Consider the following 19673-nt stretch of genomic DNA (forward strand, 5'->3'; position numbering starts at 1 on the left):
CTTACTGTCCTGGCATTATTACAGACAACACGGCAAGACCTGAACGGTCCCTCAGTCATCCTGACATTCATACCACAACTACACAAACCCCTATTTTGCTTTTTGAACTGAAGCTAAACATATAGAGAAACCACAAATTGTTTCCAGGAGGCTTCACTTCAAATATCAGTACGATTTTCTTCTTCATCAAAATATTTAAACTTGACTCATTACATACAATTAAAACTCCAAACACTTACCACAAAGCTAAACAAAGGGTATTTTTCTAGGACAAGTCTGATAGAAATTTTTGGAAAATGTGTCTCAACGAGATATTTAAAGAACACTCTGCACTGCAAAAGCGACGTTGCCATTTTAACATTGTGAGGTTCAAGGACTTCTCCAGAACATACTTCAGCAGGCCATTAGTGCAGCATGATTAGGCAGTTCCTGCACCAGACCTGAATTCCAGAATACTAATTACAGACTCTCCAGAGTTACTTGCCTTTGGTTTTAACGTGAGATTTTGAAAGCTGCTACCTTTTTACAGGAAAGCAATCCCTCTGCAGCATCATCCTGTGTTCATCTGATAGGAGATATTCTTTAGCAAGTGCAAGATATCCCTCCTGCAGCTCCTGCTCTGCCTCGCCTAAGCGTGGAATATGTTGTCAGCTGTTGGAGGAACATAATCACCTTACCTTGGCCCGTTTCTTGCACAGCAGCACAACAATACTTAGAAATCCAGCAGCAGCAGCATATCCAAGGGGGGTCAGGCCGCTTTCAGAAGCAGCATCTACGTTGGCACCAAACTCCAAGAGCAGAGCCACCATCTCCGTGTACCCCAGGTGAGACTGGACACACAAAATTGGGGCGTTGTTCAGAACTTCTGTCCGGTAATTCACATTTGCACCTCCTAGAATCAGCAGCCGACTGACCTGCAGGGAAAAAGCAAAGCTCCTGTTAGCTGCATTTTGTGGAGAGCCATGAGCTTATCGTCAAGGCAACACAAAAATTTAAACCAAGTCCCTTTGCACATTTCAAAGCAAATAGTGAAGGCATAAAATGCCCAGTATAAACACTTGCCAAATATATGGTCCCATTTTAGGTAGCAGGATTTAAGCTTTCACCTGAAAGAATGCGCTCTGAACGGTGCAGCTTCACTTCCTACCAGACCAAAGTCACTACAGCCGGTCACAAGAGCTGGGGACACAGTCCCTCTTATGTGAGGGAGTGAAATTTAAACACACGGAGAGAAAAACTTCTCCTTCCCATGGGATCCACTTCTAGTGCTACCTTTGGTTATCCTGCTCTGCTCCCTGGCTTGCTCCCCTCCCTCTGCACGTGGCAGCAGTGGAAATGCTACACCCAAAGGTGCAGAGTATGGCAGGGACACGACGTGGAGATGGACCCCATGCTCTCCTTGTTCACACAGGGGTGAGAACACAGGGCAAATCTGGGGGCAAATACTGTTTCAGACAGCTCAGCAAGTTATACCAATGCCTGCTCAGTACCCAGCCAGCTGCTCAGCTGCTGCCAGTGTAAGAAAGCTGTCACTGCCAGGCAGCTGCAGGGAATGTCCTGGCCTTGTTGACTGCGTGGCAGTGGAAGCTTCTCGTGTGAGCTCTGAACCCCTCTAGCTCTCCTCTCCCTCCAGTACCTTGATGTTTGGGGTGTAGAGGTTTCTCAGTGATGCCAATGCCATGGAAAGGCCTTCGGTACTGTAGGAGATCCAAAGCCCTTGGAGGATGGAGGAAGAAACACCAACTTTTTTACTCAGCCCCTGTGAAACAGAAAAGATGACTTTGATCCAAGCCCTGTGTATTCATTTCGCTACTGGGTGAAAAGATTAGTAAAAGCACTTCACAAATTATTATGCTTTCTTTCATACAGTAGAAACCCAGGCTGATAGTCCAGGATTAGCTCAGTAACCACACTCACTCAAACTTAACTTTTATCTCCAAAACAGTGGCAGCACGGGAGGATTGCTTATAGGTACGTCTAATTACACTGGGCAGACCCTCCTGGGTCTAAGGACTTCAAACAGTTTCAGGACACTAATGTTTATTCACAAGATAACACGATCATTTGCCACATCTGACCTTTGCACCGAATTAATAAGCTTGTAGGAAATAACTTGCAAAGTTTCTGCAGACATCTCCAAAGTCTAAGAAAGGCAGGATTAAACCGTGAGCAACCTGAATCCATTCACCTCCCCCAGAAAACGTTATGCCGAGGAGCACAGCATGCCTCTTTTCTTCTTTTTGAATACAGTACATGTTATTTTGGCAGAAGCGATTCACAAAGTTTCCTTATTATTCACAGGCTTAAACTGGATGACAATACCCGAGCACAGTAAGATAAATTAAGGAAGTCTTAACCACGAGCTCGAACAGCATTTCCATATCTAATACCAGACTGTCTCCAACCTTTCCAGTTGGTGTGCGTGAGTAGGCTACGTGCAATGTACAGGAGCTGTGACATCTTCCTTCAGCAACGCTAAGCAGCAGACCACGGCACTGTTCAGCAAGCTTCCCCCTTGCTACCAAAGGGACAAATGCTTTGTAGCCAGCAGAAGTTAGCAATGGCCCAGCCAAAGACCAGAGGGATGGAAGGGTTTGCACCTCCAGCAGGCGAACGCCAGCTTTGCTGCTGGTTGTGCTCTGCCGTGCGCTGTGGATATAGCCTATATGTAGCTCTTCTGCTATTGATTTACCATTAAGTCTTCTGTTTCCATGGAAACTGCACAGACATCTTTAATTCTGTTTTGATATGCAAAGCCCGATTCCTACCTCCTCGCTTGCTGTGTGGTCGTTTGTACCTGCTCAGAGTGGCAGGATCACATTTGGGAAAGACTTCTGGTCCCCTTTGCAGCGAGGGACTGACACACGTGGTGTGGGGCTGTGGGAAGAGGACCAGCAGCAGGCGATGGGATTTGTTTCACCTCAAGAAAGATGCTCACAGTGCAGGAACCACTGTCTGAACCCACTGCTGGGCTCCGTTACAGACCTCTGCCACACAGGTGTGAAAGGTGCTCAGAAGCTTTGCACCAGCCATCGGTGGATTTGTCACTTAAAACAGTTTTACCACAAATTAAAAAAAAAAAAAAAGCTAAAAGATTACACAAGCTCTTATAAATAACAAACAACTGCATGAGCTTGTTTTCTTCATAATTCAGGGAACTGAAGAGAAAAATAGCTGCTCCTGCTTGAGGCAGAAAAAGAACTCAGGAATTTCAGTGCTGGTAAATGTTGCTTTTGAGATGACACAACACAGGACACTGGAGGTCAATATTAAATTTCAGTGAACTCGGTACAGTATCATTTGACAAATGGAAAACCATTTTATAATAAACAGTTAAAATAATTCAAAAATAGTTATGATACTACCAAACCCATAAATAAGCTGTTTGAGTCACCACCAGGACCGAGGGAAAGAGTATGTATTTTCTGAATAGCCATCTGAAGATAATCACACATGCTATAAAAATCTCAACCACTATTAGAACATATATACTTAGATATTAGTGCAATGCATAAAAGATGACATTTATCCTTTATGGAATAAATACACTTGACACCGTTAGCATTGCAGAAACAAATCTGCACTATTTCTCATTTTGCAGGTAATATCTTCCCGACTCTGTTTCCCTTCTCTGTAAAGCAGGTTGAACCCTTCAGCGAAAGCAAATCCCAGCCTGACACAACATCAAACTGAAATAGGATGAGTGGTTTCCATTTCGCTGAGACCATCTGGCAGGACGAAGGCATGGCCTGACCGTGCACGTTTCATTCAAACAACCTTGCCAAGCCCACAAAATCCTGATTTTCAAACAGGCTTATTTTTTTTTTCGTCTTGCACTCTTGTCTGCAGCTGTCAGCATAACTTCATTTCTAACGTACTGCTTCCTCTGCTATTTGGCCATCGGTTCCTCTTGTATCCATACCTTGCTACAGCCCTAAGGCTTTGTCTCAGCCGCACCGTGACACAACGACTGCTGTGACACGTGTACAGAAAACCAAGAACAGAAATGAAACCCAATGCTGTCTGTGGCCTATGACAGAGTCAAGGATTTGACGCAAAATCCAACACGAGCTCCTTGTAAGGTTGTTTTTCAAGGAACATCAGACACCTTCAGACACCTTTACATACCCTTAGCTGTCACAGCGTGTGTTTCAGCCTGTAATTGCCATTACACGCTCAATCTGGAGAAGAGGGACACCCACTTCTGGATTACTGACATTTCAGCTAACTAATTTAAGATCAAGTTAAAGACTTCTCTTTGGTTGATTTGTAAAACATACGTTAGCTCGAAGTTTAGGTCTTCTTGTATCATTACTGCACATTTCTCTTCTTGCCCTTTCATTCCATGCCAGGCTTCCCAAGCTGGGTTTCCATATGCTCCTGTTAAGACTGGTAATTGCTTTAAAAGACTAAAACATTTGTACTTTTTTTTCCCAAACTGTTTGAGGATGTTTGTGTCTAAGAAAGAGCACCAGCAGATCTCAGCCACCGAGCGAAGAAGCTTCCTTGCACCCAGCTGCCAGACCAGCTCCTCGCGGCTGCGTTTCGCTCATCTGCTGCACCCGGCCGTTCCAAGTGGCCCCTCGTTATTTTGCACAACTGCTGGTGGATGTGAAGTGACAGGGATCAGATAAACATGTTTTCCTCCCTGTTTAATCATAGTTTCGACTCTATAGCTAACCCTCATTTCTACCTGGCTGGACAAAATGCTTTAAACCTGTTTTAATCCTTGTCAAGCTTTATGATGGATAAATGAACTGGAAATAAAATGATATTGAGCCTCGATAAATACCTTCAAAATCAGAATCTTTGTGTCTGCAGAAGGCCGCTGCTATAACATGAGACACTTCAGGAAAAACACTCTGAATTTATGACCTGACACGCTCCTCTCCTGGCAGAAAACCCATCTTACTTGTAATGACTTCACTAAAAAATCAGGCAGAATGAAAGGCTTGAGTGGAAAAAATGCTTGTTTAGAAGCAAATATGGTCAGAAACAGCAGGAATGTGCATACGTATTGTCTGAAATATTTTCTTAAAAGAATGTTCAAGATCTTAAAAACGCTCTGCAATACTCCAGTTTAATGTCTCCTTTCAAAAACTAATGCATCTATTGTTTCACTCAGTAAACACACAAATCCTTGGTAAACATTCGTTAAAAACAAGGAATAAAAATAAATCTATTCAAGGAAAACCAAAAGACCAAGTTTTACAGTGTTTCTAATCCAGCTAATCCAAAGCCTTTCAAAACTTTACAGTACTTTTAAATGACACACTGTTATGCTTATCTGTCACCGGGACATGCTATTGCTGCAGCATTGCAAAAACAGGGATTTTGCCGAGTGATTAGAAACAGAAGGCAGTACTGACATTTTTCATATGCTAATAGGCATTTTCTACTATTGTAAATATTGCTCAATTAAATGTGGAATCTACAGGCAACTTTTCCACTTAATGAAAATTGTCATGTGTTTAGCTCCTGAAGCCCCATTTGTTTCTACCGGAGGAGTGTGAAACAAAAAAGATTTGGAATCAGTTTTAAAGTAAAATGCAGCTGAATCCTAAATTCACTGCTAAATTGGGCCTTGGGATTGTATCCCAAAATTTGAAAATTATACACTAATTGGATAATGCTTTGACCTGGGGTTCTTCCCTTTGGCTCTAGCCATTGTTTTCCCATACAAGGCGACTTCATTACTATACTTGATCATGAATCCAGCAGAGGGAAACCAACAAATAAATACAGAACTGACACAGGACAGAAATGTTTGACCCAAAAATACTAATAGAACTACGTAAGTTCTTAAGTCTGTAAAATCATACACAGACCAGATGAAAATACAGTCTCATTTTTATCAGTGGTAAGCAAACGCACAGGTCCTAAAACTTTTAAGAAATTCTGCATTTCCTATGACCTTACAAATCCATTCTTTCATTTCCATCTCCTGGTATGAGGGCCAGCAGGCAGAAGAACAACATTTAATTTATGGGTCACATTGCTGTTCGTGACCAAGCTTGCCTTTTAATTATTCAGGCGTTAAACGTCTGTCTGAGAAGTAAAATGAATCAACCACCAGATTTTAGTGCCTCTTCCTTTTACAACCTAAACTCTGGGTTGAGTTCTTCAAAGCCTTTGAATTCTTTAAGATTTATTTTTCCTAGATGTTGTTACAGGAACTCATCTTAGATGGGAAGAAACCTCTTACGGTAAGAGAGGGATTTTAGGTAAGAGGCTCTTTCTTGAATTTACAGTCTGAAGGATGGTTTAATTTCAAGAATTTCTTATATACCATTGCCAATTTTGTAAAGCTAACTTCTACATGTTTCAGCAGCCTGCAGCAATCACACTTCTCACAGCAGCCCTAAAACAAGAAGAGACTGAACGTTGCCAGCGTTGGCAGATTATACACGACGGGGATGAGGTTGGCATGAGTCTTCATTTTAATTTTTGTTACCTTAAAAATATGTGCTTTGAGAATGTGATGTCCCAGTTCAATAGTTTGCTGTCGATTTAGTTTTCCTTCTTGACGGGAAAACCAGAAGGCAAGTAATGTGTGGCCACTCCTAAAAAGAGAAGGAGGAGCATGTTAGTATTTGCCTGTTACACCAACAGAAGAAATTTTGAAAACAATTTTTGCTTTTGCTAAGCCTTCAACCTAATCCAGCTTTGGGGAAACTAAGCTGGACTAGCTCTTATTTGTAAACCACCAACTCATTGCATATCATTTATTATTGGTGACCACTTATAACTGAAAAAAGATCATTAGAAGATAAAAATAAAATGATACATTCTCTATAAACAGAGGTAAATTCAGAAACAGTAGAGGTACAATTTCATGAGAGACGAGGTGCTATTTTTGTAGTTATTTTGCAGAGCACAACTCCACTTTGAAAGCATGCCATCGATGCTGAAGTCATTAGAAAATGACACATTCCAAATATCCACAGTTTGAAAAATGGCCTTTAAATGACAACTGCATTCTCCACCCTGTGACATTTCCTGGGAAGACTAAAGCAACTTTATTTCCACGTAAAACACATTCTCCAGCTTTTCGAGTAACAAAGATGCTTCTGGCAAATGACCTACCAGGTTGACAACCCAAACAACGTAGCTGAGCAACATGCAGAGCCCCATTTAACGTGAAACACAATAAAAGACATTGACTTCCTTTGCTAACAGTGGTCTTCGCTGACATTTCTAAAGGTACTTAAAGGTTTTTGAACTTCCAACTCAAAACAGTGGAAGTTTAAGATGGCTGTGTCTTGACTCGAGCAGCTTATTCTCTGTATGTGCACAGACGATATGCGGTGTGAAGAAGTGAAGCAATGCCAATTGTTCTGGGGTGAGAATGGCCAGTATTTGTCCTTGCAGGAAGTTTTCTTCGTGTTGCCTACAAATATGCTCTTTGTGTACCCTTCCATATGTTAGATTTTCTGAAGGAAGCAAACCAAGAGGAGATGGCCTCTGCCAACTGGAGATGCAGATCACTAACGCAGACATTGTTGCCGCTTGCAACGAACTAGGAACAAATGAGGCTTTTTCAAAGTCTCCCAAGTGTATCAGATCAAAAAAAGAAAAACAAACAATTACACTGCAGCCAAGTATGCATGCTACAAGCAAAGCAACTGCTTGCCTTGACATTGAGGGCAGAGTAAAAGGGAAGTTCAGATTCTTCCGTAAGCCTTTGGATACTCTCAAGGGAGCCCTTTTTAACCCATTTCATTTCTGGAACTAAATAAAAATGTGACTACACATAAAAGCAATCAAAACCCCTCGAGCCAAACAAAACCAAACATGATATAAATTGTGGCTTTACAAGGGCTTTTAAGGACAGGGAATGTTATTAGCTCATCACTATTTGGTAAAGCAGAAAAGCACTTAGCATGACAAAAAGGCAAGTAAATATTACAAAAGATGGATGTTTTCACAAGGGTGGGGATCTCCATCCAGGGAGAATGCTTAGCCCCGTCTCAAAGGAAAGCCAGGCTCCTTCTTTTGCTGAAGTCCAGAAGGAAAGTGGAAGACTTGTGTGCCACAGCCAGGTGTTTGGTAAGGTCTCTCCCAGGACCTGCCAACAAACCTCCTTCTGGACTGATAATGCTCGGATTCATTTTAGCAGAGCCCAGTGACGCTTTGCCAGCCTACGTGGTACTTGTAGGATGTTGGACGTGTGCCCAAAAAAGAGCAGGATGAACAAAATGCCTTTGTGTTGTAAGGCAGGCCTTGAGGCCCCAGGTAAATGTGGCCCTAGGAAAATGTGATGTGGTGATCTTCCCCATGTATTAAAATAATGTCTTCCCCTAGTGAGCAACTCCATCGGGCCTCTCAAAAAGCCAAGGAAATTTATAAGGGTGCCCTCACAGAATCATAAACATTGGAAAAGCCCTCCAAGAGCACCTGGTCCAACCATCTCCCTACCATCAATGTCACCCACTAAAGCATGTCCCTGAGCACCACGTCCAGCCTCTCCTTGGGCTCCCCTCCACGGACGGTGACTCCACCACCTCCCTGGGCAGCCCGTCCCAATGCCTGACTGTTCTTTCTGAGAAGAAATGTCTCCTCATTTCCAACCTGAACCTCCCCTGGCACAACTTGAGGCCATTCCCTCTGGTCCTATCACTAGTTACCCATGAGAAGAGGCCGACCCCCAGCTCCCCACAACTTCCTTTCAGGAGTTGTAGAAAGCCATAAGGTATCCCCTGAGCCTTCTCTTCTCCAGACTAAACAACCCCAGTGATCTCAGCTGCTCCTCACAGGACTTGTGTCCCAGACCCTTCCCCAGCTTCACAGCCCTTCTCTGGACATGCTCTAGGGCCTTGATATCCTTCTTGTACTGAGGGGCCCAAAACTGAACGCAGTACTCAAGGTGCAGAATACAAGGGGGAAATCACCTTCCTGCTCCTGCTGGCTACACTATTCCTGACACAAGCCAAGATGCCGCTGGCCTTCTTGGCCACCTGGGCACACTACTGGCTCATGCTCAGGCGAATGTAAATAACAGGCTGTTGTCTAAATGCTTGGTTGGTTGATGGTGCCCATTGCGCTTTGGGTGTCTTGAGCTGACGAAGAACCTGAAGAGAAGCTCCTGTCACATTCCTCTTCGTTCCCTGCCCCGACCCAGGCTTGTCCCACCATACTGAGCAACCTGTGGTGGGCGCCTGCAACCTTGTGGCTCCCTCACCACAAGGGGAGGAAGGAGAAGCTCCTCCAGATGGTGGCTGAGGTGCTCAGGTGCCATGGTGGGCTGCTTGAAATGACAGGACACCTCTGTGCACTGGGCAGTGCCTCCCTTGACATGTGGCTGCACTGGGCCAGCTTTCCACAAAGCAACTAACAGAAGGGACAAAACTTAAAAAGATGGCAAAACAGAAGGGATTTGGGAGTGGTTGTAGCACCCTGAGTTATCTAAGGCCTACTGCATTTCTTTCCTTTTGCTCTTCCCCTCTTTGCTCCACACCTTTGGAGCAGGAGGAGATACCCACCAGTTCACACCCTTTCGAAGGAGACAGTCAAATGCTTTTGCTCATTACACCAGCTAAACTCTAGGAAGGCCCACGGAAAGAAGAAACAGAGCAGACGAAAACAAATGACTATGCAACACAGCTTGAGTTTCGCGTGATCACAAAACCATAAAGATACAGCTGCAAGTCAAGGAGTGCAGCAACTGCTAGATTTTACCCATCCCCATTCAGCCAGATTACGAAAACCTATAATCACTCTAATATTCTCAATACATCTCAATGGCTCCTCAGCCTCACGTTGCTACGCTTATATTTTGGACAACAGCCAACGCGTTCACCTCAACTAAAAGGTTGGTGGTGCGCATTCATTCAGAGACATCAGCTCATTTCCTTGCTGGGGAGAGTCATGCATTGGGATGGAAATAATTAACAGCAGCTTTCTGTTCCAGGATCTGATAGCGAGCTCACAAAGGGATGCTGTAGCTACCCTCTCTACCTCTGTTTTGCCCATCGAAGAAGAGGAAATAATGCCACTTGTTTGCTTGTTGAACACGGCTGATCGGAAACTCTTCAAGAATGTTTGGGAAGGCTCAGAACAGAGCTGTAACTGCATTAATACTGAGCGTGGACTGAAGATCCAGAAACTTCTGACGTGCCTTCTCTTTGCAGTGAGAGATGAAGTGCAGCTCCTGTCTGACACGCAAGCCCAAGGTCCATGCTTAGCTCCTACATTGCTTTTCAGCTGCAGCTGGTAGGGTATTTACCTAAATTTAATTATATGCATGACTTTGGCTGTTATGAATAAGGCATGTATGAACTATTCCGGAATAAAGTACAGTATTCATGAGTAATACATTACCTCTGCAATGTTTCCCAGACCTTGGCTTTGGGCTTGTTGATAAATACTTGCAGTCACTTGTTCTGTCAACGTTAATTGCATGCTAAAACAGACTCGAACAGCATGGGCTTTTTTTTCTTTTTTCTAATACAGCAGAGGATGGCAGTAATGATTTCTACATCAAGGAGCTCAGTGAAATGATTTGCTTTGAATTTCACCACTGCAGAGTTTATCATCAGAGATTTTCTATTTTTAATGCAAGATTTCTTTTTGTGAAAAATTAATAGCGCTGCCAGCTCAGCTCTGGAAGCCTTTGTTTGCACTCGCAGATTGTGTGTGGCAGTGCAAGCCAGCTCCAAAATGCAGGATCCCATAATGGTGAGGGCTGTGCCCAGGGATGCACACGTACGTATATATAAAGATGAGAGCCTTGCTCCTTGCATAGCATGAACCGGTACAGATGTATAGCAGCTGTAAGTGAAGGCTACTTATGGGATACGTGTTGTAGGCTGCTCTCTTATTCACCCAAAGCTACAGCATGAGGAGCTGTGGGAGCAGAACAAGCCAATGCAGGGAACTGGTACCTCGAGCACATTCCTCATTTTGTTCCCATCCCTTGTGCCACAGATGGAAAGGGACAATGCAGCACTAACAAAATCCTAGCATGACTGAAGAGCTGTGGTGCAGCATGGGGAAACACAGAAGAAAATACTAAAAGCTTCTGCATATGTGCCTCATCTACACTCTTCTATCCTTCAGACAAAGCAAAGGAGATTTAAAAGAGTATAAAGTTACTTGATTCTTAAGGCATTGAACCAATGAAACAGAAGACAGGCAAAAAACAAAGTGAGAATCAGTCCCTTCTGAACCTACCAACATCTGAATTTCCTGATTTAGATCCACGTCTCCCTTCTTCCAGCTAATCCCATGAAACCATTCCAAAACCCAGACATCTGACACGGTGCCCAGTGAATCTGGTCTTCCAGCAGACGTGTATTCATATTTTATTCAGCTCTGCAGAGGGCAATTTTATAACTTCAGTGCAGAGAATAATGTCTGCTCTGACGAAGACCGGAGCCTCCTTTGCTTTCCAAAGGACGTCTGTCCAGCGCAGCAGACTGCAGGAAAGGCCGAGCTCAGCTCACAGTCAGCTCCTGCTGAAGGATCACTTAATCACCAACAGTGATTTATTGATTTTTGTAGCATAGTTTCCCTCTGATGTTATAATTGTGAATTAACTTAGGAGGAACTAATGTTATACAAGAAACAATTCAAAACAGGGAATGTTCTTAAATATGCAGCATTATTTCCCGCAGAATTAAACACTGCTTTAATTTGCTAAGCTAACAAGGACAGCAGAGTTCACAGCCAAGAAAAAAAAATAAATCTTTCCATCTTTTAAGTCACGTTTCATTGCGAAGAGACGAAGGATGAGACACCTGATCAGAAAGCGTCACCTGCCTACAAGTAACGGAGAACACAGCAGCAGGGCACTACCAGTTCCTGCTGCTCTATGAAACTGTAGAGATAATTCTGATTAGCAGGATGAGAAACCTTCGCCACCATGGTTTCGGGTTGTTTTCTTCACCCAACAATTGTCTTATTCACAATGGCTTGCTCATACCATAATCACCACTGGCCATTCTTATACAGCAGGTACACCTAATGGCCCCAATCAGAAACCAGGAACCCACTGTTCCAGGTGCTAAACATGCCATTTCCCGGCTAAAAGGGGCTATCTGTGATTATATAATCTTGCTTTTTTGTAGCACAGATGATAAGGCTCAACCCATCAGATGCACACAAAGTCCAACACCCCTGGTCTCACTGCAGCGGGTCTCTCTAAGACATATGACCATGATTTAATACTTCACCCAATGCCACCAGCTACAAGTGCTTGGCTGATGCGTTCTGGCTTACCAGAGACAAAGCACTGCACAAAAATCTGCATCCAGACATCATCCCAACTCTTAGTGCTTCATCCCTTTGTATGTAACCTTCCCCACTGCCTGATTTGTAGTCTAAGCAGTAAAAGCAGCAAAGCTGTGCTTGGTGTAAAGGAGACCTGAAGAATTGCACGAACCACTCTGTGACCACTGGAAGCAGCAGAAATGGAATCACTTAACAGCACCCGGCCTATCCCTAAAGAAATTCTGATTTAAGTGTGTCTTGGTGATGGCAGACTTCAAATCAATAGGCTCACTGGATGTCTCTTCATTGCTGGGGTGCGACTGAACACCAGTAAAACCAATACCACCCGCACTGCTACAATATGGTGCACATCAGGGGGATGTGATCAAGGAGCAGAGCCTCCACATACAGCCAGTGCTGTCTTGCACCATGTCCTTAATACACTGCAGGAAGGGCAGGCTGATTGAGCGTGTGTGAGACGGAGCCAAACAGTAGTTAACAGCATCTTCAGCGCTGAGAGATGTCTTGGAGCATCTTGTGCTTAATGATTCCGAACTTTGAAGGAAGTGGGAAGCTCTGTGCCCCCCAACATGGTATTAACGTCATCATTCAGGTGGGAAGTCACTGGTTTATTCAGGTAAGTTTGACAGGTCTAATAGCAATGATCTCACTGATGCAGCTCAGCTGAAAGCAGAATTATGCTGAAGATCTGCTAGTGATGCTGCTGTCATTTTTCATTCTCTAGGCTGTCTGTTATAAATTCCATAGGTACTAACTGTGCTGCTCCCATATTTTATCAAGTATGGAGAGTAAAAGCCAGAGATTATGTTACATACTTGGCTATCACAGAGAAAGAGTTCATCTGCAATTAATCTGGGATAATACAGCTGAACCCTTATTGGGACTTTGTCCTGGAGCAGCTCTCCACTAAATTGCATGAAATAATGGCAGTTGGGTGCCAGGAACTGCCCAGAGAAGCAGCAGAGGAAAAACAGATAACTCTGATGGCACCCTTCAGGTTTAAGGTAACAAAACATATTTGCAATAATTTAAAAATACAGAACAATAAAGGAGAGAATAAACCATTTCTGAACCCTTACAGAGCCTGACTTAATGAGATTAAAAAAACTAGATCCAGGGAGTAACGATGAAATTCCCTCATCTCAGTTCAGTTCATAAGGCCGTTCAGAAAATCTGCTGGTTGCCAGGAACAGATTACTTCGTATTCAGAGTAAATAAGTGATGTCCAAGAGCAGTGTGAAAAGACTGCTGGCATATTTAATAAACATGTTAGGTGGGTAAAATGAATAAAAACCATCTCTCAGTAAGCTCTCCGGTGACTATATTGTCAACATGCAGACAAGAACTCGAAAGATAAATGGTGATGCACCTCCTGTTCTCATTTCACCTGATGTAATTTCAAATAAGCAGGATAATAAAAGAATGGGCAATGTGACTTGGAAGCGCTCTACTTCCATTTAACTGGGAGTAAATGAACTTGTAAGAAGCAAGGTGGAATAAAGCTGGGGCTACTCCCTAGTACACCACTGGAAGATGTTTCTGCTCAGTGAGTGAGTCTTAAGATTTGAGGAATGAAATAAGAAGAACAAATTAAGCAACATTTCTTTCTTCAGTAAGCACACATATTGCTTCCAATTAATTCCACTTCTCTCTTTTTAGTGGCTCAGTGCCACAGAATGGATTACTCAGTGAATATTTTCTTCCATTTAGATGTAAAAATGGTACAGCGTACAGAAGTTTGCAGTCCAGAAAAAAAAAAAAAAAGATTTTATGAGGACAGTAACTCAAGACAAAATATATTTAAAAAAAAACTTGCATCTGAATGCTTAGGTTGCATGTCTAATGAGCCAGTTAAAGCAAGCTGCTCTGCTGATGTCCTTTATGGTGGCAGCAATCACATCTGCTCTTCATCTCATCTCATCAGTCATGATTTGTAATCTGTCTCCCATTTCTTCTCTTCCAATCGACACCACACCTGCAGCCCTGTCCAAGTTTCCGAGGAAAAACCTGCAGCTCAGGCACTTGGGCGCTTCGTTAGATGTAGAGCCACCACGTGAATGAGCTCAAGCCTCCCTTTTCTCTACGTCCACCAACAGATCCTTCTCTCTACCCAGTCCCAAAGTCCACATTGCACAAACCTTGGCTTCTGACATTCAGAGAAGTCCCATTACAGCTGCCTGATTTGCTACCCATGGCTTTAATCATTCATTTTTAGCTCAGTGTTTCTGCAGGAGCTTAGAGTTAACACCTAGAAACACTGGCAATGTGGATGCTCACATATAGAAGAGTCTCCTACATTAATTTGGTTGAGCTATTGCCCATTCTTTTTACATTTCAAAATACACCATTTACAAGTCAGGGATCAGAAAACTTTACTCTGGAAGCCTGGAAGTTGCACACTCAGTGTCAGCAGTCCATCAGATCTCCACTGCCTGGTGAGCAGCTTGTGTTTGCCCATTCAGTGAAGTGGAGGACATCATGATGGATACATCTTTGTGACCCAAAAATACGGAACTCAGCTGCATTCCTTGTGATGAGGAAATTAAACCAGCAAGAAATGTTTGACTGCCATTCTTATGTTAGGGGTGTAGAGAAATCCCTGCTCCAAACCACAGGTAAACCACCGCTTCCTCCCCGCTCCACAGTCCCGCCAGAATTAGAGCTGCAGGAATGATGATAAAACACCAAATCCCCCGGCGATTTGGTAATTAATTACACTAACTCAGCGCAGGCTTTGCACAAGTGCAGATGCCCGGACAGCAGGCTGGCTAGGGAACGACTTGACCTCGTGTATTTTGGTGACATGTGGCACGCAGCACGCAGCTGGGCACAGTGCAATGAACAAAACACCACCCGTCCCTTGGGGTCCTGCTGAACCACCAGGTGCTCGCCACGGACCCACGCCTTGGGGCACTCCAAAAAAAACACTTTCAGAAAGGCAATTCAAGCAGCAAAGTAATGCAAAGTAAGAATGGAAGAAGCAGCGCTCAGCTCCCTGCTGCACCTCCAGAGCTGAGGTCGCTGCTGAACACTCGCGAAAACCTCCTTGTTCCATCTCCCTCCCCACCAGGTGCTACTGGGCACTGCATTATTTTTATTTTTTCTGCATAAGTAAAGGATTCAAATAAATAAAACCCATTATTTTGCTTCACCTTGAGTTCAAATAGCACCATTGCTTCATGGAGTGAAATCCATCCCACGTGAATGCAGAGAGAACACTTAAGACACAGCCTGGCTTTTGGTGAATGCTTTTTTTCAAGCTAACAATAAATCTGAGTATATTTTAAGAGCTTTCCAGAATCTCAGCATATAAAAGATGAAAACAAAAAGTTAACTAACCAAGCACTATAATGACGTGAAATACTCAGGAGTTAATTGTAGACAAGTTTTAAGAAGCTGATGCGCAATATAAAGCCCCCCTCCCATTTAAGTGTTTGCTCTATCACTGAATTTTTATGATTTTCACTGACTTCTTTTCCTCCAAACTTTCTAAATTTATTCCCTTTTGACTGGGGATTGTTCTTTGTCGATCAGATTAAGCTTAATTTGATTTGTCAGTGAGATTAAGTGCAAAAAACACTTATTTGTTTCTAATTCACAATCTCTCAGTCCGCTGGGTAATAAGTAAAAACATTAACTCTGTGTAGGAAAAGTCTCCACTTGCAGCTTGCCTCCCAAGAGAGAAAGGAAAATGCAAAATACCTACACTGTATTGTATTCCAGGACAGCTCTGCAGGAAACCATGGCAACTCGGCGGGCTGCGTTGGAGCTGCGTGCTCCTGCTTGGATCACTGCTGCACCCCGAGCCACACAAGGTGCCTTTATTTAGGGCTGCAGGGACAGGAACAGATTTGGTTCGTGATGTGAAACACGAGGGGGTAGATGAGGAGCTGCCCTCGCCCCCAGCTCCAGAGACACCAGCACTTCTGCCTTTTTTTTTAAGCGATATCCCATATTGTTAGGCATCTTCTAATTCAGGCAACGAGCAGGAGGAACTGCCCCTGATCTATTGTTGGTGCACTGAAGAACATCTACTGCAGAATATTGATTCCTCATACAGCATTTGTTTAGGTTTAGGTTGGAAATGAGCAGACATTTCTTTTTAGAAAGAGCAGTCAGGCACTGGGACGGGTTGCCCAGGGAGGTGGTGGCAGCACCGTCCCTGGGGGTGTTCAAGGAGAGGTTGGACGTGGTGCTTGGGGACATGGTTTACTGATGACATTGGTGGTAGGGGGATGGTTGGACCAGGTGGTCTTGGAGGGCTTTTCCATCCTTAGTAATTCTAGGATTCTGTGATTTCTGAGCTTGAGCATCACCCCTAAACCACCCCAGCGGTGTCACTGCCGGCTCCTGACCCAGGCACCAGGAACTGGGTTTTGAATGATTCCCAGTGCCTGCAGGGGCTCTCTTCAGACCTGAGCATCCAGCTTTTCTGGAAGCCTGACCACAGATGTTCAGGATTTCAGACTAACGCCGCATCTGGGATATTCCCGGATGGATTCCCAGCGGAATATTCCTCCTGGGAGGAGCTGTCCTCCCCCATCGCTACACCAGCGCCTGCTGCCCTCCTACTCACCCCGGTCCAGATACGTGCACTGCGAGCACCAGAGCCTAGGTGAGGTGACTCCATGCTGCGAGTGGAGATCTCGGTGCTTAATTTGCTGAGGTGCCACTGCCATTGGAAGGTCCCTGAGCCGTGCTACAAAGAGCCACTTTGCTCAGCAATGACAGGGGACACACCAGCAGCTTGTGCGTGTGCCACCCTGAGAAGCAAAAGCCCCTGTTACGAGAGCCATATGCTGGCAACGGCATAAAGAGCAGCTTTTTCCTTCCTTTGTTTTCTGAGCAAGAAAAGGACACCTGCAGATCTACCCCCAAAACCTGCGTACCGGTTAGCAGAGCAGACCGTCAGTACTGGAGACATCTCCCGGTGAGCCCAAAACCCTGAGCTCCTTTATAAATCGACAGGAGGAGACACTTGCGAGGCACTCTTCATCTGACCTATTTTAGCCTTTTAGCTCATGATGAAATGAATCATCCTTATTTCCCTCCTCTGACTATAAAGCAAGTCTAGACAAGCCACGCAGATGTTGATACTTAAATCTGGACAGAGTAATTTCACTTTGGGGGTCTGTATCTGGCTGCAGCTCTTTTACTGCCTCACCAGGGCAAATCACGTCTGTCTCCCTCGCAGTTCCTTCAGCAGCAGCCCAGGGATAAAACGTTTTATTAGCGTTGTAAAAGCTTGCAAGATAATTGCATGGAAGTTTCTGATTAAGTCTAGGCAAAACACAGCACGGCATCAGAGAAGAATTTACGTTAAGAAATACAAGTGTAAGAGCAAACACTCAATAATCACCACTTTCTCCATGCACCAGTCACAAAGGATTGGGTCTTTCCCCTAAGATGTTTGATGTTATTTGTCAACTAAGGCACTGAGTTAATAGCGTTACGCTGACAGGCAGGGGAAGTCATTACTCCGATGCTAGTTCAGCTCTGACAAATGCTTTGTTGGTGCCCTGTTATTAAATGGATGCTGGGGGGTCTCTTGCGAGAGAGGTTATGGTGATTGTGTTCCCCTCAATGCCAGGCAGCCCTTGCTTGAGACAGAAAACTCACGGTGAGCATCCAAGGACAAGGGTTAGCAACTCACCAGGCTCACAGAAATATCTGGAGGATGGAGATTTGCCGCTTATCATAAAGGCCTAGGAAAACGTGGTAATTTCTGGACACTGTGTTCTTCCTCTCCCCTCTTCTCCATACTCCCCAGAACACAGGAACTCGCTCTCATTAATGAAATGAGGAAGATTACCCCAGCTGCAGTGCTGCAGACACAAGGCCCATTATCCCAATTTCTTTCGTAACATCCTTACACCTGGACGCCCTGTCAGGGTAAGTCAATTAAGAGCAGCTTCACAAAACCACACTTCACTCCAAAGCTCTTCTCCTATGAAAAATCAGCCTCAGCAACCTGACTCTTGGCTGTATCGACATGGGGAAGTCAACGAGCTTTGCATTAACAGCACGTTTCTGCCCCAGCAGACGATGAGCGGTCCGTACGGTTATAACATCTTCCCAATTCCCAAGCGAGCAGAAAGGAAATCAAAGTTGCTGCAAACAAACCAACAGCAGGCAAATTTTCATAGGTTACTCCTATTAGCTCAGTCAGTGCAAGCTGTGCTTCTTTTAGAGGAATAAAATGAAAAATCATTACTTATCTTAATCGTTGCTAAGGGTTTACTGTACTCTGAGCTCAACATTGCAATATCGGCGCTTCCCTGAGAGCTGGACAGGAGGATTTTGAGGAGCACAATAGCAGAATCTCAGAGGGTCCTCTCTATTAATCACCAAAATGTATCCTGTTTCATTATCTACCATCGGAGTGTAATGCAATTAGCGTGCATTATACATTAGAGATATTTATTAGCCCTTCAATACGTATAGACTTGCACTCGAGGCACTGGGAGCCCATTACATGCATTGCAACTTTGCTTGCCCCTGGCGAGGAGCTGAGTCTGGTTAGCATCAGAAATCCCACAGGGGTTTTGTTCTTGCAAAGAGCAGAAGATTTCCCTCTATGGTTAAAGCCAGCATTAATATTCCAGGTGAAATGGCACATACGGGACTCGAGTGACGGCCAAGAGCCTCCCGAAGGGTGTGACAAATTGTTTGGTGCAGGGAAGTGGAAGAGCAAAGGACCCGGCTCCAGCTCCGCAGGCAGGTGAGCGCGCAGCTCGCACGGTTTCCTCTCCAGGACAGCGCTGTGCCCGCTCTCAGCTTGGCAAGACAGCTACAGACCAAGCCCTGCTCAAACTACAGCTCTGAGGGCAGCGCAACGTGGTCATGATGTCCTTGAACCCCGAGCAGAGATCCATCCTATGGTTTATCTCATCGAGTGAACAAGGGCTGATCTGTGGCTTCCTGCAAAAACCACGTGCAGTGGCAAGCATGGCTTCAGTGCAAAATCATCTAAAATGGAGCACTTTTGAGTTTCATTCTGAGGTTGGTATTCTGAGAGCTTGTAGAAAGCCCGTAACCACCTTGGTGACAAGTGGCCAGAAAGGGGGGCTGCTCTCAGCTCCATCGGCATAATTGACGTGTCCGCGTTGCAAACAAGGTGGAAAAGCATCACCCAGTGACGAGCACTTCATGACTCCACGGGAGGATATTAAATAACCAGCACTGATTGATATAAAGACACCTGCTGCTGTAAGATGTTTTACAGAGGGTTCACTTGATAGGACTATCGCGCAGAACCCACTAAACCAGCCAAGATTCCCACTGGGAGGAGCTATATAATATTTTTCTACTGTAGCCTGTTTGTGACAAAATCTAAAGTGGTAAATTACAACGAGAGTGCTAGCGGCTATGTCTGCTCTAATCAGCTATGTGGTTCCAGCAGATACTGCCGTATTTCTTTAGGCTGGTCGCAGGATCCAGGA

The 19673-nt window shown here is 44.4% G+C and overlaps 1 protein-coding gene across 1 annotated transcript in view; it reads right to left on the minus strand.

Moving 5' to 3' along the window:
* TANC2 (tetratricopeptide repeat, ankyrin repeat and coiled-coil containing 2) overlaps positions 1 to 19673 on the minus strand; it is a gene marked incomplete at its 3' end in the record, with an annotated part of 210504 nt that overhangs the window by 24374 nt on the left and 166457 nt on the right. The window contains exons 15-17 of the mRNA XM_084301019.1: positions 6455 to 6563; positions 1637 to 1759; positions 678 to 914 (exon numbers count right to left, since the gene is read on the minus strand). Of these exons, the coding sequence (XP_084157145.1) occupies positions 678 to 914; positions 1637 to 1759; positions 6455 to 6563 (469 nt within the window). The remainder of the gene's footprint in view (positions 1 to 677; positions 915 to 1636; positions 1760 to 6454; positions 6564 to 19673) is intronic.

Source organism: Netta rufina, assembly GCF_964035555.1.
Source record: "Netta rufina genome assembly, chromosome: 24".
Classification (NCBI taxonomy): Eukaryota; Metazoa; Chordata; class Aves; order Anseriformes; family Anatidae; genus Netta; species Netta rufina.